At 41.4% G+C, this 22,852-nt stretch overlaps 1 protein-coding gene across 2 annotated transcripts in view; it reads right to left on the bottom strand.

Annotated features, from left to right (window-relative positions):
- The window catches only part of TCTN3 (tectonic family member 3), a 34,787-nt gene extending 19,244 nt beyond the window's left edge, over positions 1–15,543 (bottom strand). The window contains exons 1-12 of one of the 2 annotated variants that reach the window (XM_013004211.2): positions 15,246–15,543; positions 14,955–15,078; positions 14,423–14,541; positions 9,484–9,611; positions 9,144–9,252; positions 8,941–9,056; positions 7,809–7,844; positions 6,675–6,749; positions 5,269–5,394; positions 3,508–3,615; positions 1,633–1,727; positions 1,128–1,281 (exon numbers count right to left, since the gene is read on the bottom strand). In XM_013004211.2, the coding sequence (XP_012859665.1) occupies positions 1,128–1,281; positions 1,633–1,727; positions 3,508–3,615; positions 5,269–5,394; positions 6,675–6,749; positions 7,809–7,844; positions 8,941–9,056; positions 9,144–9,252; positions 9,484–9,611; positions 14,423–14,541; positions 14,955–15,078; positions 15,246–15,498 (1,443 nt within the window). In that variant the 5' untranslated portion in view covers positions 15,499–15,543. The remainder of the gene's footprint in view (positions 1–1,127; positions 1,282–1,632; positions 1,728–3,507; positions 3,616–5,268; positions 5,395–6,674; positions 6,750–7,808; positions 7,845–8,940; positions 9,057–9,143; positions 9,253–9,483; positions 9,612–14,422; positions 14,542–14,954; positions 15,079–15,245) is intronic. The other variant, XM_045291342.1, reaches the window with a different exon arrangement.
- Positions 15,544–22,852: the final 7,309 nt, after the last annotated feature.

Here is a 22,852-nt window from a genome sequence, read left to right as displayed (position 1 = left end):
AGAATTTTATGAAGATGGAATTCTAGAGTGGAAATTCTAATCGGCAAGTGAACATGGGAAACTGGAAGTTCAGTAGAGAAGTCAGGGGTTGAAAGTAAATGTGGAACTCAGATGCATAAAGAATATGTTTGAAATACATCCGGAATGGGGGAAATGGAGCTTTTCTACAAACTTTCTGAAGCCCCCTCATCTAAATCCTAGAGAACAAATGGTTCAATTCAGGAAACACGACCCAAGGAAGCAGCAAGAAAGTTCCACCTAATTTGAATGAGACAAACAGTTAAAAGCACTGAAACCAATGCAGTCAGCCTGTTAGATGATATTGAAACTGTTAGAAGGAGCCCCGTTATGGAGTGAGAAGCCACAGGGGGAGATGAATGCTCATGGAACAACACGACTTTAGTCGCAGCATGTATGATTGGACTACAGATGAAAGAATCTGGAGATAGAAAGGTCAGTGCATCTCGTGGAAGTAACTCCATGGCAGTGAGGCTGATTTGGTAACCACGAAATGTACTACTGAGTCAGAAAAGCAAGCATAACTAAAATTTTAAATAAAAATCATGCTACAGCTGACTGACATCGGGAGGTAGGACAGGCAAGAGAGGAAGTAGGCTACAGAGGGGAGCTGATGGCCTCATTTCACTTAGAAGGGAGTCACAGAAACCCCTGATGTGGACCAGTGACTACACTAGAAATAGAAACTGTCCAATGCGGTTACTTCTGGGATTGGGGATATGTGAGGGAGTTTACTTTTCATTCAATGTTATCTTTTACCATTTAATATTTTAAACTTATAAATGTGTTATTTTCATAACAGCAAGAACATGATTTAAATTTCACATGAGAAGAAAGTTATATGCTGATCAAATATTTAAGAATAGAAGAGAAAGAAAAAAAAAAGAAGAGAAAGTTTGGGATTCAGGAGTGATTTTGAACCACAAAGCAATCTTTATAAATTTCATAAACCTAGTTTGGAACAATGAATTCAAATAGGCATGCTTTTTAATATTCTTTCTCTAGCAACCACACTAATAGTAGAAATTGGGCTGGCTTTAAAGTTATTATCCATCATTTACAAGGGGTAGAAATGAGTCTTGGTCAGAAAGCATTGTGTCTCTCCTTACCAAACTACTGCAGTTTCTATGGAGGATCCTGGTCCACTGTCCTCTCTGGCCTGGGTCAGCGTTACCAAAGATGGCGACATGCTCTGGTCTGGGGCTTCCGTGAAGAGTCTGATACATCTCCTGCTGCCAGTGGCTACATCCTGCCTTCCTCAGCCTATAATTAAATACCCAGGAGCCTGGAATCCAATGCCAATACCAGCCAAGTGTGTATCAACTATTACATTGTCTAGTAAATGACATTTCAGAAAATAAAATTAGCACCATCAGTCACGTAACCGTATTAGTCCACTGATCCAACTATTATTAGAAACTTTAAGATAATCCTACATAGCTAGTAAAGGACTATTTTCAGAAATCGATGAGCGAGATTAAAATAACATAAATCACATGACTATTTCTAACTAGCTTTCTCTAAACTGCTATTTAAAATGTAAAACTTGCTATATATATATCAATGTATACCCTACAGAGAGAGGAAAATGGTGGGGGCAATGGAAAAGGTTACCTGAGCTTGCACCCAGACATTGCATTCACTCCAAACTGTACTTTATGTCTCTGAGCAGAGCAGGCTCCGTCGCCCTGACTCTGCAGGAGGGTCATCTGCGATGAAAGGTCAAGGAGATTACGAATTAAAAAAGGAGGCAGGACTGGACATACTATGCTCTAATGCAGCAGTGCTCAATCTGTGGGTCACAACCCCTTTGGAGTCAAACGACCCTTTCACAGGGGTCACCTGATTCACAACAGCAGCAAAATGACAGTTATTAAGTAGCAACGAAAATATTTTGATGATTGGGGGCTCAACACCACATGAGGAACTGTAATGAAAGGGTCCCGGTGTGAGGACGGTGGAGAACCACTGCTCTAATGAGTCTCCTAACGTCCTTCCTATTTTCTAACTTTCATAGTTTCCTATTTGTTACAGATTTGTGCTGCCCCATACGCCCCGGCCCCAGAGGTTAATAACCAGGAGAAAAGCATTGTTTTCCCAAAAATGATTAGCCAGCACAAGAATTTAATTATCTCATTGACAAACAAAATAAATCAGTCGAAATCCTTACTATGAAATGAGACTAAGAGGAGTAGTAAATCTTGTCTAACTGCAGGGTGGATAATGGCCAGGATCAGCCCAAAGCCCATTATTTCAAGGCAGAAATCGAATATATACCAGATTACCACTCTCTCTCTCTGGAATCTGCCGTGTTCCCGCCCCTAGGCACTCTTCTCGTTCTGAGCGCGGCAGTTTGCTGCATCGTCTCACAGAACTCACAAACTGTTCTTACACAAGTGCTTTATTAGGAAACAAGATCAAGATCTAGAGCAGTGTTTCCTAAAGTGTGTGATACCCTGGGGTGTATGTGTGTGTCTGTGCTGGAATAATCAAGGGGGGCTTGCAAAAGCAGATACCTATACTTTATCCTGGACTACGGTACAGAGGTTTTTAAGTGCCAGGGGGTTGCTGAGTAATTTTTTTCCTGAAAAGGGGTAGTACATCAAGTAAGTTTGGGAACCTGTGATCTAGAGGATAGAACACAAGACCAGGAACAGGAAGCACACAGGCAAAGGCTCCCTCCCTCAGTGAAGGATAGTTCTCTCAGTTCCTCACCGGCTTCTCTTCCCTCCCTGAAGAGATGCTCCTCTTAGCCCCTGCAGGTCAGGCACCTCTTATTGCTACTGTCTGCCACTGCTGCCTTTATCACTTGGCCCCTTCCAGGCTTCTTGCTATCATCAGCTCTGGCCCTTGGCCATGTTACAGCTCTTCTGTGTTACTTCCTTCAGCCTGTGTCTGCCTATAGCTTCACCTCCTACTTCTATCTCTAAAACCTCTGTGGGGTTGGCTGTTTATGTACTAACCTCTTGTCAGTTTCAAGGCATGGCACTCCTACCAGAGCTATGAACTGACCAATCCCATCTTGGTAGACCTTCATTTGTATAATAGGTTACAACTCACTTCATTTACCTAGAGTATTGGCTAATCCCTTTAAGGTCCATTTCAATGGCAGGACCATATCAATGCAGTCCAGGACCAAACCCAAAGCACCAAACCAAGTGTTTACTGCTCACCAAGGAAATGTCAATTAACCTGGCAAAATGAACAGGGTTTCTGGAGTAGGTAACTCCTCAGGGCTTAGGGGTAGCATTTCTCAAGCTGTTTTTCCAAAGAACTGAGGAAGAAGGCCACATAAAGGGTCTCACACTTACCTTCACTCACTCCAACATAAGCTCTAAAACCGATGTCATTAGTTTTTCAGAACATAATGTATTAATAATTTGGTGATGAAAATTCAGAATACCTAAACTATCTGGGCACCAACTATACACTCAAAGTGGCTGACACTGCATCTTTTCTCATTAGGCTGTAACAGACCAAAAAGGATACTGAGTGTCTTACATCACCAGTTAAAGCCAAGAGTGGCTTCCCAACAAGATAGCCAGGATTCCCACTCCGAGGACTTGGAAGAGAAGCAGCTGCCCTTTGTTCAACAGTCTGCAGAAAAGAATACAATTCAGTTAGTGAGGAAAACATGCTCTCCCACCTCCACCGTCTTGGCTTGGTAACCCTGCTTCAGGCAGTGCAACAAGTCAGCCACCCCGAATGGTCTGGCTTCCCTCCATGGTACAGCATTTTGTAGAGGTTTCCATTCCAGTGTTTGTTTATTTTTTAACTCACTGAAATAAACGGAGTGATTTTCATATGAGGGGGCTTCAGAAAGTTTGCGGGAAAATAGAATGAAAAGAAAATGAAACTTTGCCACAAACGTTTGGAAGCCTTTGCATATTCAAATTCACTGTATACTGTTTCTATAGATTACAACCAAGGATCCTTCAACCCTGTTCCTCAAACATTACTATCAATTTAGAGATGTGTTTAACCTGGCTGAATGCAGAGGAAATGAAATGTAACTGAGTTGTAGGTGTGCCCTAAAATGTATTCATGCATTAATAATACTCAAAAACTCTTAAACTGACTGCCATTGAGTCAATTCCTACTCATACTGAACAAACAGGACAGGGTGAATTTCCCCGGTGCATTACCACAACTGTAACTCTTTACTGGAGTAAAAAGCCTCTTCTTTCTCCCTTTGAGTGGGTGGTGGTTTTGAACTATTGACCTAAGCATGCCACCTGGGTTCCCTACTGTGGTATATAATCTGGTGTCAATTTAAGACTCTTAAGAGTGAAGGGGTGGAGTTTAGCCTGTCAATCAGGTCGCAGTTTGATGACCTCATTTGGAGGCGCTATGGAGATAAATAGCTCACTGGAGGCCAGACCCACAGTCTCTGCTTCATCTTCCTGCTGTCAAGACACATGGAGATAAGCTGATGAAGTCAGAGCCCTGGAGCTAGAGGAGCCACAAGAGACTCATGTGGAGACCCATGCCAGCGCTGAGATGCTTCCACCACCACTGGATCTACAAGACTTTCTACCCACTTGCTTGTAATCTTCCTGTATTCAGCATCATTGCATGTGTTGGGGGAGTCTGAAGAGGAATTTATAGAATGGCATTGGACATATGGGCTAATATCAGACTTACGGACTTGATCTGGACTGGGCGGGGATGTTTTCTTAATATACAATTACTCTTTTATATAAAGCTCTTTCTTGTACACATGAGTGTTTATGAATTTGTTTCTCAAGTCTACCCAGAGAGACATGCCTACATATTGATAAAGATGTCTCAAAATTAAAGTGAGGCACACAGGAACTTGGTTGGTCACCAGAAGGTAGAGTTGCTAAAAAGAAAAAAAAAATTAACTCTTCTGTTGGGTTCAAAAGAGGAAATGTCAAAAAAAGCCAAAGGTGGTGATAAAGATTTGAAACTTAGATCATATGGAAAATAAAATAAAATGCTAAATATCTAGAAATATGAGAAAAGCTAGTTAAAGAATTTCTGTATGATGTTGGCTTATTTTGTCATCCAAAATTAGTATTTTTAAAAAAGTTTTGATTTGAGAGTTAAAGTCTTGCTTTGCTTGGGGTCAGATGGAGAATCGGAGAAAGTATTAACAAATAAACACTGCTGATTCCTTATCATGTATAGCTTAATAATGGAATACTTTGCGCGTTTCAAATGCAAGGGAATGACGTCTATTTCTAGCCCCGCGTTTCCCCTGGGTCCTCTCTAGGCAAAGCACCCAACCTTGAAGTGAACGATGAAGTGCTGTTGTAAGGAAGCATCTGGCTCGACTGTCAGGCTGGTTTGTCCAAAACTGACAGAGACTCTCTGGATTCCAGAAGTCCCATTGGTCTCTATCTCATACATCACCTAAAATACAAAAGGAGAATCAATTAAGAAAAAAAAATTAATGGGCTGATTGTGTATGGTACAGAAGATTTTCAATCTTTACAAATTTTTATTACAACCGAGTGAGGGAAACTAAGAGAGCAATCTTTAAAATGCCAAACCCAAACACCAGGAGAAGATCACTTCACACTAACATCTAGCCATAAGAGAAAAGACTGGCTAGAGCTTTTTGACAGGGTTCATGGACAAGGTGAACTTCTGGTAAGAAAGAGAAGAAAGGTAAGTCTGACTGTGGATAGAAAAGGGAGCGTAGAAACCAAGGCAGAGGTGACCAGGGATGGAAACCTGGTTTACTGAGCTCTAGTAAGATCTGCTCCACAACAGTTACTGTCTCAGAAACCCATCAGGGGACACTGTGAGTCGGCATTGCCTTGGTGGCAGTGTGGCAGTGAGAGTGCTATCTGAGGATGAGTAAAGATAGACAGTTATCTGAGGATGAGTAAAGATAGACAGTTATCTGAGGATGAGTAACGATAGACAGTTATCTGGGGTCAGGAATCCCAGCAATTGAAGGTACACTTAGGCTTCCGAAGCACACGATTTATTTGTTCAGGTCATTCATGCACAAGTTTATTTCAAACAACAACAAAATTTAAATATTTCTTCAATCAGTGGATCGCTGCAGACAAGCTTTCTCTATAGTACATTTGTCTTAGTCTTAAGAGTACCTTCGAATTAAGAAAAAAAGGTTCAATCAAAACAGGAGCTTCTGAGCAGATCCACTGGGCTAGTTAATTCAAGGCACTCTGAGGACCAGCTCAGTCTTTACCAGACATTCAATCGCTCTTCCTCTCTAGACTGGGTTTGAAGAGACAATAAAGAGACAGAGGAGCCCAGTTTTCTCACAGTCTTAAACGATACCGTGTCAACGGAAGGAAACGTGGACAGTGAGAGCCAGTCAGAGACTTCGTGTGAGAAACAGAGGAGGAGTTACAAACACACACGGGCACTTCAAAAAGCTTGGGGCAAAATCAGAATGAAAAGATCATGGAATTTTGCCATGAACTTTTTGAAGCTACGTGGTAATTTTAATGTTCCGGACCTGGAATACAGGAGGACAGTGACAAAGGAAAAGAATCAAACATGGCAGAAAGGATGTGGATGGACTCAATTCTTGACATGTGAAATTCCAGGTAACACATGAACATGCATGTAGAGGGGGTTGGCTGAGCACCATGGGTAATAAAGATCAAAATCCATCTGTCCAGAATCAAGTCCTATGCCAAGGTGAGCATGCATACCTGGGAAACAACATTTTGACAAGTGTTTCCGGACAACAGAGGAGAATCAGCTTGTGAAGTAACTGTTACAGGCACCTGGAAAGAGGAAGGGAAGGATGAGCATCAACTGAGGAAAGCAGCATTTTCTCGGCTCTCCTAACAACATATGCTAAAATGCTTACTTTTCCTCATTAACCTTCCCATTCTCTAGCCTTCCATAGCCAGCCTACAACTTAAGTTATTCTGGATCAGTGCTTCTTAGAGCACTAATTCTATTAGATATAAAATAAGTATTTCATGGTTGGGTTGAACACATTTTAGAAATACTATACTCAAAAAAAAAAAAAAAGAAAAAAGAAATACTATATTCTTTACTCCCTTACAGAGGAGTCAAAAAGTTCACAGGAAAATAGAATGAAAATACAATGGAATTTTTCCATGAACTTTTTTGAAGCACACACTTGGGAAAATGGGTCTAAATCCATTCTTAATTGTTTGATATATCAGGGAGGATATTAGCTGCTACTTCTCTAAGCGCTGACAAAATAAGTGGCATAGCAACAGAATATAAAGACTTTAATCCACTGAAGCAATAGATTTGCTCTTTTATCTTTAATGATTTCTAACTGATAACAGTGATATTTATATTTTACTATAGAATGTAATTAATAGCTTTAATTTTGAAATGATCTTAGGAAAAATTTTAAGATCATTCAATGTGGTTGAATTGTGTTCTTTGGAAGACAAACATATATTCTAGGTGTGCACATGATTTCTGATCAAATTTTAGAGCACCTACTGTTGTCATTATGCATAAATCTATATAATGTTAAAAAAAATTGTTTGATATATCACACGCACATTTTCCCTTCTACTATTACAATCTAGACCAGTGGTTCTCAACCTTCCTAATGCCGTGACCCTTTAGTACAGTTCCCATGTTGTGGTGTCCATCCCAACCATAAAATTATTTTCATTGTTACTTCAAAACTGTAATTTTGCTCCTGTTATGAATCGGGCGACCCCTGTGAAAGGGTCGTTCGACCCCCAAAGGGGTTGCGGCCCACAGGTTGAGAACCATGATTTAGGCTAAAACTGACTCAGATGCAAAGAGGAAAAAGAATCTTTCTATATTCTTGATAAACAGTATCATACCTTCATATTCTGCAGATCAGCCACACCTCTTGGAACCTAGAACAAGCAACGTAAGTGGGCATGTCACTGGAAGTCACCAGAAGAGCTCGCCCTTTCACAGTACTACCAATAGTCTTTAGGTTGCCAGGAGCCACACATAGTAATGATTCTCTTTCCCTTGCAGCCCTGATTTTTCCTTATACTAGCATTCAGGCTCTGGAGCTGGAGGGAAGGTTGGTTTGAGAAGGTTGGTTTGAGAAGCCCACTAAACTACAGAACAGTAAAAACCATGTTTTGGTGAAAAAGAGATTTCATTTTTTAAAACTTTTCCAAGCTAATCCATTACCCTGGTGATATATGCTTGAGGCTTTATATTTCAGTGGAATGTAGGTTTTCCTATCATTTTTCCACAAGCTACCAACAGACAAAAATCCTCCCATCTGGACCATTAGCTAACATGATAAATGGAGAAAAATTGCCAAGAATTTTGTCTTGCTTGGATCCACAATCAATGTTCATGGAAGCAGTGGTCAAGAGATCAAAAGACACGGATTGGGTAAATCTGCTGCACAAAACTCTTTAGAATACTGAAAACCAAGCATGTTACTTTGAGGACTAAGGTGAGCCTGACCCAAGCCATGGTTTTTTCAACTGCCTCAGATCCCTGTGAACGTTGGACACTGATTAAGGAAGACCGAAGAAGAACTGATGTTGAATTGTGGCGCTAGACAATTCTATTCAAATACCACGACTGCTAAAAGGACAGACAGATATGTCTTGGAAGAAGTACAGCCAGAGTGTTCCTTAGAGGTAAGGAAGACAAGGCTTCATCTCACATCCTTTGGATATGTTGTCAGGAGAGACCAGTCCCTGGAGAAGGACAGCATGCTTGATAGAGGGGCAGCAAAAAGACAAAACAAAAAGGAAGGTCCTCAATGAGATGGACTGACACCACGGCTGCAACAATGGGCTTATGCACAGGGATAATTGTGAGGATGGCGCAGGACTGGGCAGTGGTTTGCTCTATTGTGCATAAGGGCACTATGGGTAGGAACTGACTTGATGGCACCTATCAACAACCAACAGTGGGAAGCATGCTGTTGATTTCAAATCCATGTTGGTGGCAGAGCAGAGAGGAAGAGGAAACACCTACCTTTAAGACTGTGAAGTTATAATAAGAGGCAGCATCCAGGGCTGGATCCAAGGTACAGCTACTTGTCAAGTTCTTAAAGAAACGAGTGCAAGCTGTACTTTTACTCTCCAGGAAACCTTAGAATACAGAGAATTAAGGAAAAGGTAAATGAGAAAGCCTATCTTCAAATAAACAAAAGGTTGATGCTTCTGTCCGGGACTCACCTGCAGGATTGCTGTCGGCACAGAGTCCTCCAGCTCCCACACTTGCAGGCTGTCTCAGCAGGCTGACCACAGACCACTGAGAAAAGTAAGTCACAATGGGGTCCCCAGCCTAAACACAGTGTAAGAGAAACATGCTTCAGTGAGACTGGTCACAACTACACCAGAAAAGGAAAAGACAAAACAAGGGTTAACTTAAGTCTGTTACTATGGAGCAGATTGCATTCTGAGATAGCCCACAGTGGCTTACCAAAACCTAACTGCACCGAAGGTACCTCAGAGACACCTAGTCAACTGCCTTGCCTGAGGGGGAAAACAATTCCATTCCTTCCTGCAGGCTTACCTTATAAAAAGGTGGCGGCGAATGTGACTGGAATGATGAAATGAATGCTTTGCCTCCAAACTCTTCAGCCAGGGCCTGAAAGTTGGTTCTATCAACCTCTGGGAGCTTCTGAAAATAGTTTAATTTTGCTACAGTGTTTTTCAAAAAGAAAAGAGTTTAGAGAAAAGAAAGATGTATTTGAGAATACCAAATAACTAATTAAAACAGACATTTTAAAGGATGCGTGCTATACATAGAGTTTGCAAAGGCACTGGTCTTAAGTTTTATATACTTGTGTTACCACCACCCAGAAGGTTCTCAATCAACACTCCACCTCCAGCAGTCAACACATTTTATCACCTCCCAATGTATTTGAAATGTGAGTTGAATTATTGCTTTAAGATCCAGTCAGCAAAAGAGGAAGACTCTGCAGGAGATGGGTCGACACAGTGGTTGCAACAATGGACTGGGACATAACAACCCTGGTGAGGACGGTGCCGGGCTGGGCAGTGCTTTATTCTATTGTCCAGGGGGTTGCTGACCCTCTGCTTTACCAATCACGATGTCCTTTTCCAAGGACTGGTCTCTCCTGATAACCTGTCAAAAGATGTGAGATGAAGTCTTGCCCTCCTTGCTTCTAAGGAGCGTTCTGGCTGTAGTTCTCCCAAGACAGATGTTTATTCTTCTGACAGTCCCTGGTGCATTTAATATTCTTCATCAACACCATACCTCAAAGGTATCAATTTTTCTTTGGCCTTTATTCATTATTAAACTTTTACATGTCTATGAGGCTATTGAAAATACCCTGGCTTGGATCAGGCACACCTTAATCTTCAGCTGGACATACTTGCTCTTCAACACTTTACAAAGGCCTTGTGCAGATTTGCCTATGCGATGCATCATTTGACTTCATGACTGCTGCTACCATGAGCGCTGATTGTGGACTCAAGTAAGATGAAATCTGTGGCTACTTAAATCTGTTCTGTTTATTATGATGCTACTGGCCCAGTTGTGAGGATTTTCATTTTCTTTAAACTGAGTTGTAATCCACACCTGAAGGTTATGGTCCTCGATCTTCATCATCAAGCGCATCATCAGCAAGTCCACCTTTTAGCAAGCACAAGTTTATGTTATCTGCATATTGCATACTGTAAATTTGCTTTCCTTCAATCCTGATACTGCATTCTTCCTCATACAGTCCAGCTTCCTGGACTATTTAGTCAGCATGCAGAATGAACAAGTATCTCTCCTCCAGATTTTAAACCAGTGTTCCCTTGTACTATTTGAATGACTGCCTTTGGCCTATGTACAGATTCCACATGAGCACAACAAAGTGTGTGCTCTTCCCAATGCTATCCATGGTTTGTATAGTTAATAAAAGACAAACATTTTTTTCTGGTATTCTCTACTTTCAACCAAGATCCATCTGACATCTACGAAGATATTCCTATGTCTTCTTCTGAATCCAGTTTGAATTTCTGGCAGCTCCCTGCTGATGTACTCTTGCAGCTATTTTTGAATTGTTTCCAGCAAGATTTTACTTGTGTGTGATATTCATAATGTTGTTTGGTAATTTCTATACTCTGGGGTTACTTTTATTTGGAATGGGTTAAAAAAAAAAGGATCTCTCATAATATGGACCCCTTCTTGGCATAGATAAGTGCATCCTGGGTTTCATCAGTTTGTTGAAATATTCCAATTGATATTCCATCCATTCCTGTCAAAATCTGTCAAAACCTCATTTTTTGCTTCTTCCTTCAACACTATTGGTTCTTGATTCTATGCTCTGCTGAAATGGGTGAAAGTTGATCATTCCTTTTGGCATGGTGCCAGTGTATTCCTTACATCTTCTGATGGTTGTTGCTGTTTGGGGCCATTGAGTGACCTATAATGACCTTACGCACAACAGAACAAAACACTGCCTAGCCCTGCGCCATCCTTACAATTGTGCCTGAGCCCACTGTGGCAGCCACAGTGTCAATCCATCTCATTGAGAGCCTTCCCTTTTTTGCTGCCTCTCTACTTGACCAAGCGTGATGTCCTTCTCCAGGGACTAGTCTTTCCTGACAACAGTTCTAAAGTATGTAAGACAAGGTCTTGCCATCCTTGCCTCTAAGGAGCATTCTAACCATACTTCTTCCAAGACATATCTGTTTATCCTGTTAGCAGCCCATGGTATTTTCTTCGCCAGCCACAATTCAAATGCATTAATTCTTCTTCAGTCTTCCTTATTCAACCTCTAACTTTCACACATATATGAGGCAATTGGAAATACCCTGGCTTGGGTCAGGCGCACCCTACTTCTCAAAGTAACACCCTTGCTTTTCAATGGTCTTGTGCAGATTTACCTAATGCAACACGTCTTTTGATCTGACTGCTGCTTCCACTCTGTCACTTTGCTGTACTGTGCTGGTGTTGTGTGTTGCTGTGATGCTGGAAGCAGTATGTCACTGGTATTTCACATGCCAGCAGGGTCACCCAGAACGAACAGGTCTCAGTGGAGCTTCCAGACTAACAACAGACTGTGAAGAAGGAATCGACTGCCCATTTCGGAAGAAGTCGTTGCTGAAAAACTTATGCATAGCTTTTGATGGTAGGGATTATGAAATGCAAAGACACGGAGGAACACTGGCGTCAAGGAGAAAAGCAAGTGCAAACTTGGGGAGACAATGTAGCTCTTGAGGACAATGGGTAGATGCGCCTGGGCAAAGCAGAGGGTCAAGGGAAGAGTAAAAGGAGAAAGCATCCAGAAAGGTAAGTTGTAGCCACTGAGAGCATCTGGATTGACCAGCTAAAGAAGCCGGGTGTTATTTGGTAGGTGGCACAGAGTCACTGGTGTTTCTGAATAAAGGAGCAAAGGAATACAATGTTATGGAAAGATGAATATAATAAAGTGATTCTCCATGGACATGACTTTTAGAAGTATGCATGCTGTGTGTGTACAGTTGAGGTAGGTAGGTAAAAATCAGAATCAATGAGAAGTGTCTGCCTTTTTAATACTAGACATGAGTCCACTCCTTAGTCTCATTCAGGGAAAATTCATTTAATTATCCATTGTGACTGTTGGAAATTAACCCTAGTGATACTATCAGGTAAGCAATGGGCTGCTAAACTCAAGGTTGGTGGCTCAAACCCACCAGCTGCTCCACGGGAAAAAAGATATGGTTGTTTCAGAAAGGTCACTATGAGCTGGATTCGGCTTGATGACAGTGGTTTTCTTGGGGGTTTACTCTTGGGAGTGGTTATATTTCCCAGTTGGTGGTGGGACAGAAGAAAGCCTAGAACCATGGTTCCAGAAGCAGTATGCACAGGATGGTATTGTAGGTAGGAGGGGACATCCAAAACTGGGAGCAGCATTGGATAGTATTGAAGTAATCATGGAGAGGAATCATAAGATCTGAACTAGACTAGCAATAGAATGTCTGGACAGTCTGATTTTAAAACAAAGCATTCACCTGTTTCTTTAACTTCTCAAAACCTGGATGGCCACAGTATTCCTGAAACTGCTTCTAAGCACAAATTCCTCCAAACGACAAATGAGCTATTTTCTGAAACATACAGTTTTTCCATTTCTTTCCTAAGTCAGATAACATCAGAGTGAGTTGGTTTTTAGGTGTAAGGCATAACTAAATCTATTTTGTGAGAACATTATTTTGTTTCAAAGACATTAAAAACAGGCTTCAACATATCTTTAGCTTTTTTATCTTTAGAAATCTTAGTCTTTACTGACAAATTTCTAATCCCAATTAAAAAAAACCCCAATAATAACTATCTCTTTTTTTGTACTCTATAATCACTTTTATATGCAGGACCAGTGAAGTAATTTTTTTTAATAGTTGAAGAAATGTTAAGGTGTTTTCCCAATGCTGTGTAACTGGCAAGTACATGGTAGCCTTGAGCTCTCAGTGTAATGTTTTCCCTTACATTCAACCCCATGAAAACAAAACAAACAATGCTAGCATAGAGTCATTTGTCAAAGACACTCATTAAAACATTTCTTGCCAGTTATGCATCCAAGGGAGAAAGATGAGGCGTTCTGCTTCTGTAGAGAGTTATGCCTCAGAAATCCACAGGGACAGTTTTACTCTGTGCTATACTATACAGTCGATGCAGGAGCCCTGGTGGCTTGGTGGTTAAGCGTTGGGATGATAACCATAATAAGGTCAGCAGTTGGAAACCACCTTCTGCAGGAGAAAGATGAGGATTTCTACTCCTTTAAAGATTACAGCCTCAGAAATCCATAGGGGGAATTCTACCCTGTCCTATAGTGTCACCATGAGTCGAAATCAACTTGATGGCAGTGAGTTTTTTAATAGGGTTAATATGAGTTGGAATGACTCAATGCAGTGAGTGTGACATTAGGCACCAGGCACTGTGGGATCAGTGGGTAACCACATGGAGGTTACAGTCAAGTGGGTAAGATAACCTGTTATGAACTGAGTTGAGAAATAATAAAAATATTGAAATTAAAGTTCTGGTTTTTTTTTTTTGAAATTAAAGTTCTGTATGAGCATCTTGATCCATAGTCCAGGCAGAAGAAATATAAAATGTTCACTCACCAAACTGCAAACACCAAACTCAATACTATTGAGTCAATTCTGACTCATAGTGTGACCCTATAGAACCAGGTAAAACTGTCCCTTTGGGTTTCCCATGCTGTACATCTCTATTGGAGCCTCATCTTTTTCCCTAGGAGTGGCTGGTGGTTTCGAACTGCTGAATTTGTAATTAGCAGCCCAACACATAATCCACTGCATGACTATAGCACAAGAATAAAAATTTACAAGCAAGAAAGGAAAATTAGGCAAGAATAAAACTTAAAACAAAAATTAAGCCAAGAACAACACTTTAAAAGGAGAAAAATGTTTAGAAGAATCAGGCCAGAGACAAAGGTCATTTTCCATAAATGATAGATGATAATGTTTCTACATTATTTAGCAGTCAAGATATCGCTACTCACAGTTGTTCACATGGATGCAGAATTGCTTAATTCCATTTGAATCGATGAAAACTCTAGTAGGAAATGGGGAATTACTTCTGAAGATAAGAGAGTTGTCCACACACACCCAACTTGAAGACCTATGAGGACAGAGGATAAAGTACACCTGGAAGTAGAAGTTTAGAAGCCCTAGTTATACAGAGGATTACGCCTAGGTTTGTTAACCACGTGGTCAGCAGTTCTAGAGCACCAGTTGCTCTGTGGGGGAAAGATGAGGCTTTCTATTCCGGTAGAGTTGCAGTCTTGGGAGGCAGTTCAACCACGTCCTATAGGGTCTCTATGAGTCGGAAGCACGACAGGGAGGTCCAGAAAAGGGCACCTGCCTTCTGGAATGTAAACCAGCTGCCAAAACGACCTTGGGTAGCCATGGAATAACACAAAGGTTCTAGGAGTGTATTGTGGGGGCGAAGGCACCCTCGTCCTCTCTCCAAATATTACCTATTCCCGAATCTCAATGCCCTTTATGATGAAACCATCTGCGATCGCAGCTCACCTTACACTCCCAGGAAGGCAGAAGGAGAAAACCGTCCTGGGATGGAGAAGAAAGCAGTCTCTGTCGCAGCAGCAATTTACATCACAGGTGCCGCGCGTCAAGTCACAGACACAGATCGGTAAGACTATGCAAGTAAAACATAAATCAGAGCGAATGAGACGAGGATTCCTGAACTCTTCCAGGGAGAATTTTCCCTCTTCCGGCAGTCCCACCCACTCCCCCATTTAGTGCCAATTCAGCTTTCTTCACAGAATTAATTGTACATCCGAGAGGCCAATAGTTTCCCCTCACCCGGGAAGAGATCCACCGTCCTGTTCTCAGGCGCCGAAGGGGTGACAGCTGTAGGTCCCACCGAGGAGCTCTGCGTCAAAGCCCGAGGGCTTTCAGGGCCATTGGAAGGCTGGGGGGTCCTGCCTTGCGTCGTGGGCCCCTGGCCCGAAGGGGTGGGCGCTGACCCTGTCGGAGAGGAAGAGGGCTGAGGCCAGGCACCCCGTGGGCTCATCAGGAAGAACGCCTGCAGGAGCACGAGCCACCGGGGGCACATGGAGCACAGGAGAAATCCAGTGGGGTCCTGGATTTCCTTCCTCGGCCGTCGCCCAGACGCGTTGCTAGCGCTGGGAGGGAGGAGTCGCACGGCGTCTGACGTCACAGACGGGCTCCGGCTCATTGGCTCCTGGTGATTGCTGACACCGCGTCAGCCAATAGAAAACAGGGTTCTTCCGGCACGTTCAGCCTCTTGCAGTCGGAGCGCGCTTCTTTGGACCAGGCGGGGCGCTGCTTCCGGCTTCCGGCCAGCCGCCGAGCCGGCGAGGGAGCGCGTTCTCCGTCGGTCCGCCAGATGCCAGTAGACGTGCGGCGAACAGACCAGAGCGGCGGCCTCTCTGATAGCGTCCAAACCCCTAGAGGCCACAGCTGGAATTGATATCTTCTTCATCCCGTATCGAAGGGGTAAGAAGCCGTTTCCATTTAACAATAATGGTCCCAGGGAAGAAAACATACAGATGGCCATACACATAAAGGGTGGGAGTCCCATGTAAGTGTCTTACATGTTAAAAAATATGCTTCACATATGTTTCGTCTATACAGTTCAGATATAGGAAATCACATTCAAAGCATGTTCAGCCCTTGCAGTTTTTGCCTTGAGAAATCAAACTAACTCAATAAATTAATTACATCATTAAACACGAACTGTGTACTTTATTGCTGGAAAATGCAGGGAAAGAAAATGGGATAAGCAAATATGTGAGGAAGGAAGATGGGGAGGTAAAGATTAAACAGATTTTCTGAGCAATGAAGAGAAAATATGTTGCAAGAATGGAGAAGGATGGTCTTAAGACTGATTCTACTCCTCCTAGTGATTGTGAAGTGATATGTCATTGTGATTTTAATGTGTATTTCTTGGATGACATATAATGAGCATCTTTATGTGCTTATTGGCCATTTCTGTACCTATATATCTTCTTTGGAAACTTGTCTATTTAATACTTTTGCCCACTTTTAATTGGATTTTCTTTTGTTTTTGACTTGTTACATTGTTTGGGATAAAAGTCTTTTAAAGAGATACATAATTTGTAAACCTGTTCTCACATTCAGTGTCCCAACACCATTTGTTTTCCCATTGAATTATTTTGACACGCTTGACTAAAAAAATCATGTTTTATTTCTGGACTTTCAATTCTGTTCTGTTGCTCTGTTTGCTTCTCTTTGTGCCAGTACCCTATGGTCTTGAATGCTATTGCTTTGTGATAAGTTTTGAAATTGTGAAGCATGAGTCCTTTTTTTTTTTTATTAAGTGCTTTTATTGGGGGCTCTTAAATCTCTTATCACAATCCATACATTCATCCGTTGTGTTAAGCACATTTCTACATATGCTGCCATCATCATTTTCAAAGCATTTTCTTTTTCTTGAGCCCTTGATATCAGCTCCTCATTTACTGCCCGCCTTCTCTCATGAACCCTTGATAATTTATAGATTATTATTTTCATATCTTACATCATCCTTTGTCACCCTTCACCCACTTTTCTGTTGTTCATCCCCCTGGGAAGAGGTTGTATGTTGATCCTCGTGATCGATCCGTCCCCCCCCTCCCCTTCCTCTTATCCTACTGGTATCTCTATTCTCATTGTTGACCCTGAGGGGTTTATCTATCCTGGATTCCCTGTGCTGGGGGCTCTTATCTGCAGCAGTGTGCATCTTCTGGTATAGTCCAATTTGTAAGGTAAAATTGAGGTCATGATATTGGTGGGAGGAAGCATCAAAGAACTAGAGAAAAGTTGTATATTTCATCAGTTCTATACTGCACCCTGACTGGCTCGTCTCTTCCTTGTGACTCTTCTTTAAGAGGATATCCGATTGTCCACAGATGGGCTTTGGGTCTCCACTCCACATGCCCTCCCACCACCATTCACATTGGCATGATTTTCTTCTGGGTCTTAGATACCTGATCCCATGGACACCCCATAATCCCACTGGCTTGGTGTGCTTCTTCCCTGGGGTGGGGGTGGGGTTGTTGCTTCTCAACTAGATGGCTGCTGGTTTATCTTCAAGCCTTCAAGACCCCAGATACTGTATCTTTTGATAGCTGGGTACCATCAGCTTTCTTCACCACATTTGCTTATGTGCCCATTTTGTCTTCAGCGATCATGTTGGGAAAGTGAGCATCACAGAATGCTGGATTATTAGAACAAAGTGTTCTTGTGTTGAGGAAGTACTTGAGTTGAGGCCCAGTGTCCATCTGCTACCTTAATTGTTAACATATAGATATAAACCCCTCATTATATATAAATATATTTACGTATATACAGAAGCATGAGTTCTTTGTGCTGTTCTCCAAAATGTCTCCTGTGCCCTTGAGAACAACGTATATACTGTTATTTTTGACTAGTGTTCTATAGATGCTTGTTAGATCCACTCGGTTTGTAGTGTTATTCATCTTTTATTTTCTTGTTGATATTCTTCCTAATTGTTGAGAGTAGGGCATTGAAATCTTCAACTTGTTGAGTTGCCAATGTCTCCATTAATGTCTGTTTATTGTTGCTTTATGGATTTTGGTGTTCTGTTATGTGATGCTTATCTATATGTTCTGTTATCTGTAATTATTATCTCATCGTGCTTTAGGAACCCTGATGGTATAGTGGTTATGCTTTGAGCTGTGTGTCTATGGTTGGCAGTTCCAAACCATCAGTAGCTCCAGTAAAACAGTTACAGTCTCAGAAACCCACAGGAGGTCACTGTGAGTCAACATTGACTCGATAGCAGCGAGTTATAATTTATTGGCACTTTCATCCTTATAAAATCTCTTGAAAATGATGATGGCAACATATGTACAAATGTGCTTGACACAGTGGATGGATGTATGGATTGTGATAAAAGCCATGAGGTAGTTAGTTTATTGTGCCAACCTGGCCGATAAACACATGTGGGGTTAATTAAAGGGTGGAGGGATAAATGGCTCAGTGAGCCTCACCTTTCTAGTTCTCGGGTCTCTTGCTTTCTGATGGTCAGACTAGGGTACAGCTGTTTTAGCCAGTTCCCTGCTTCAGTTGGCAAGGGTCACTTCCTGCAAGACATCCCTGAGGAGAAGCCACATGGACCTTCACTGATGCAGCCCTGGATGCTGGACCATCCGTGTGGAAACCCCTGCCAGCGCTGAGATGCTTACACGTTCACTGATTTGGCTTTCCTCCTGCATCATAGTGTGTGTTTTGTGAGATGGAGGAGGACTTTGTGGATTGGTGTCAGACATATAGGTTAATGTTGGACTTGTGGGCTTGGACAGCACTGGGTTGGGATGTTTTCTTTCTTTTAAAAAAATCATTTTATTAGGGGCTCATACAACTCTTATCACAACCCATACATACATCAATTGTGTCAAGCACATTTGTACATATGTTGCTATCATCATTCTCAAAACACCTGCTTTCTACTTGAGCCCTTGGTATCAGCTCCTCATTTCCCCCCCCCTCTCTCCGCTCCTCCTCCCCCCTGAACCCTTGGTAATTTATAAATTATTATTATTTTGTCATATCTTACACCATCCGACGTCTCCCTTACCCACTTCTCTGCTGTCCATCCCCCAGGGAGGAGGTTATATGTAGACCTTGTAATCTGTTCCCCCTTTCTCCTTCACCTTCCCTCCACCCTCCTGATATTGGTACTCTCACCACTGGTCCTGAGGGGTTCATCTGTCCCGGATTCCCTGCATTTCCAGTTCCTATCTGTGCCAGTGTACATCCTCCGGTCCAGCCACATATGTAAGGCAGAATTGGGAGCATGATGTTTTCTTGATACACACTTAACCTTTATATAAAACTCTCTCTTATACATGAGTTTCTGTGGATTTGTTACTCTAAAGTACCCAGACTAGCACAAGCTGTAGGAGCCCCCAATAAAATGATTACAAAAGAAAAAAAATCTCTCCTTTAAAGATCCCTCTTTACCTCTGGTACTCTTCTTTTGAAGCCTATTTTGTCTCATATTAATATAGTCACTTGCTTTCTTGTGGTTGCTGTTTGCATGATACATCTTTTCCTATCCTTAATTTTCAACCTGTTTCTAGAATATAAAATCTGCCTTATGTAGACAGCATGGAGTTGGGCCTTAATTTTTAACTTAATCTGAAAGCTCTGCCTTTTGATTGGATTGTTTAAATCATCACTTGATTTTTTTTAGGTCTAGTTCAATTTACATGTCCTTTTGGTTTTGTATACATATCACCTCTCTCTTCCTCTGTTTCTCTTTGACAGCTGTTTTATTTTTTATTGGGTAAATTCTTATGTAGATGTTAATTATTTTTTCACTATTTGCATTTTAGTTCTTTAGTGGCTGCTCTAGGGGATTACCATATACATTTTTACGTTTCAGATATCGTATTCAGGTTTACATTAACTAAATTCTAGTGAAACATAGGCATTGCTTCTATATAGCTCTCTTTCCCTTGCTGTTGGTGGTATTATTGCTAAACATGAATTCTGTTGATGTTTCAAACACAACAATACATTGTTTTATATTAACAGATTTTATTATTGTATTTTAAAGAAGCTCAGAAGAAACAGTGATAGAGTTTTCCAACAGGAGTAGTGTTTTAAAAGTTAAATTATTTTGATCTGCAGTATCTCTAGGAGATATGGAGACAATATAACTACATGCTTTGCTGTCTTTGATGAACTGAGTAACAGATGTTTAGTGACAAACTTCAAAAAAAATAACATGGTTGGTCATTGATAAGTATACACAACCATTATTTACATAGTGGTTTATGGACTGAATAGTTAGAAACCAATTTTTTATTTTGTGAAATTATAGGTAACACACTACCGTAACTGAAATTTGAGCTGAATGTTTTCTGGTGGCTCTGTGGGATAAGCATTGTACTGGGTCTGCTAACAGAAAGGTGTCAGCCACCAGAGAAAAACTAGGCTGCTTGCACTTGTCAAGATTCACTGCTTTGTACACCTTATGTCGGGTTGCTCTCAGTCAAAACTGACCTGCTGGCAGTGAGTTTGGCTGGGTTAGTATTAGTTGGAATCGGCTTGATGGCAGTAGGTTGTTGGTTTTGTTAGTAGCAATAGTTAACTAAACTGATAGATAAAAAGCATGCATATGAAAACTGTGAAGCAAGGACTGCCTATATTTGTTTGTTTGTTTCAAATAATATTTTTATCAACATATCTTATCCATTCCAATATATCCTTTCCCTTCCCTTTCCATGCAGTTCTGTTATTCAGTTCCATCGGGTGGGGCTATACAGTCATCAATGCTATCAACTCCCCTATTGCCCTCTTCCGCTTCCCTGCCTCCCCCCCCTTCCCATACCCTCAGGGAACCCTTTACTCTTGTTAGTGTCTCTGAGGGGTCATCTATCTTGACTACTGTGTACCAAGCGATCTGAAATGTATAAATGAACATACCCAAGTCTAACGCAACCAATGAGGTATATCATGTCCGGACCGTAACAGTGAGGGGAAGAAGTCTTAATAGAGAAGAGTTATGTGGTTCATCAGTGCTACACCACACTCTGAATTTATCCTTCATTTGGTGAGGCCCTTCTATGAGGGGCTATCCAATTGTCTTGCTGGTGGACTTTGGGTCTCCACTACATTCACTACCTTTCATATCAGTTTGAATGAGTGGTTTTTGAAATCCTGATACCTTTTCCCGCTGACACCTCATTATCACACAGCCTGGTGTGCAGCTTCCATGCAAGTTTTGTTGCTTCCTTGCTAGATGGCCGCTTGTTTAACTCCAAGCCTTCAAGACTCCCAGATGCTATAGTTTTTGATAGCCAGACACCATCAGCTTTCTTTACCACATTTGTTTATGCACCCATTGTGTCTTCAGTGATCATGTCAGGGAGGTGAGTATCATATAGTGCCACATTATTAGAACAAACCATTCCTGTACAGAAGTAAGATTTAAGTAGAGGCCCAAAGTCCATCTGCTTCCTTGTTGCATTTACAGATATGTACATTCATAAACAAACATATATATGTATGATTTTTCCCTCCTACCCCACTATTATGCTTGCCTGTCATTCACCTCTCAGTAATTCCTTTCAGATACAATTTGATTGATAAAACATGTCCAGAAAAGCTACACCCTCCTCAAAGCTCATCTTAGAACTCTTACAAGGCTGATCCTAAGGGTTCAATGGATAGTAAATGTCTGGAAAAGAATGGTGGAGTATATGTATGAATATGTCAGATACAACTGATGTATGGATTTTAACAAGAGTTGTAGGAGCTCCCAATAAAATGATTAAAAAGAAAATGTACATATGTACAAATATGTTTGATACAATTGAAGTATGCAATGTTATAAGACCTGTAAGATTTAATTTAAAGAAATAAATTATTTAATTTTTTATTTGAAAAAACCCCACCTCGTATCATTCCCCTGTATCTGCCATTATTGGCTCCCCGCTTACCTTCCCCACCCTTGTCCCCCAGGAACCGTCAGTCCAGCCGCTGCCTCCATTAGGCTGCCCCTCCTGCATTTCTTGTAAAGATCAACAACAAAACCCAAAACCAAATAACCATCATAATAAAGAGAGAAACAAGAACATACAGGGATCATGACAGAGCTGCATTTGTGTTCAAAAGGCGAGTTTCCCATAGGTCCCTGTTGCTGTTCCCACGTCTGTGATGGAGCCGTCTCATGCTCCTCTCCCCATGCCCCCCTTTACACCTTAGACTTTCAGCATGATTCCCTTGTGAGAGACCCCCAACACGTTCTGGTGGAGTGCCAAGTGCTGCCTCCCAAGTCAGAAAGGACTGCCTATCTTTGAATTCTTCATAGGATGAAGATACTACTATTATTCATTTGAAAAGCCCTTGTACCTCCCTTCACAGTTCCCTCGAAAATTATTTTTTTCTCCTGTTTAGTCTCTTTGACCTCCACATCAACTTCTTTCATAAAGCTCAACAATGGGATTTTTAAAAAAGGTATTGTATGATAAATATCTCAATCATGTTATTTAAAATTTTTTTGATAGTTTAAAAATGTTGCTTTCAAGCATTCCCTTCTGGTTAAAAAAACATTCATGTAGAAGTGAGTAGATTGTACATAAACATATATGTATGAGGGGTTTCCAAGAAATGGACTGAAAATTGGAATGAAAAGATAATGAATTTCAGTCAGTGGTTGGTGTAAGACATGAAAAAAATGATGAATTATCAATAGTTCATGAGGGAGGGAGGGTGGGGAAGGGGGGAAATGAGCTGATACCAGCGGCTCAAGTAGAATGAAAATGTTTTGAAAATGATAATGGTTGGCCCTCTAGTTGAGAAGCAACAAAGCCCACATGGAAGAAGCACACCAGCCTATGTCGATGGGATCAGGTATCAGGCATCAACGACCAAGAACAAAAAACCATATCCATGTGAGTGAGGGGGAGTGC

Source organism: Echinops telfairi, unplaced genomic scaffold (assembly GCF_000313985.2).
Source record: "Echinops telfairi isolate 266 unplaced genomic scaffold, ASM31398v2 ScPeMD7_70;HRSCAF=299, whole genome shotgun sequence".
NCBI classification, from domain to species: Eukaryota; Metazoa; Chordata; class Mammalia; order Afrosoricida; family Tenrecidae; genus Echinops; species Echinops telfairi.
This window is presented reverse-complemented; position numbering and strand designations above follow the sequence as displayed.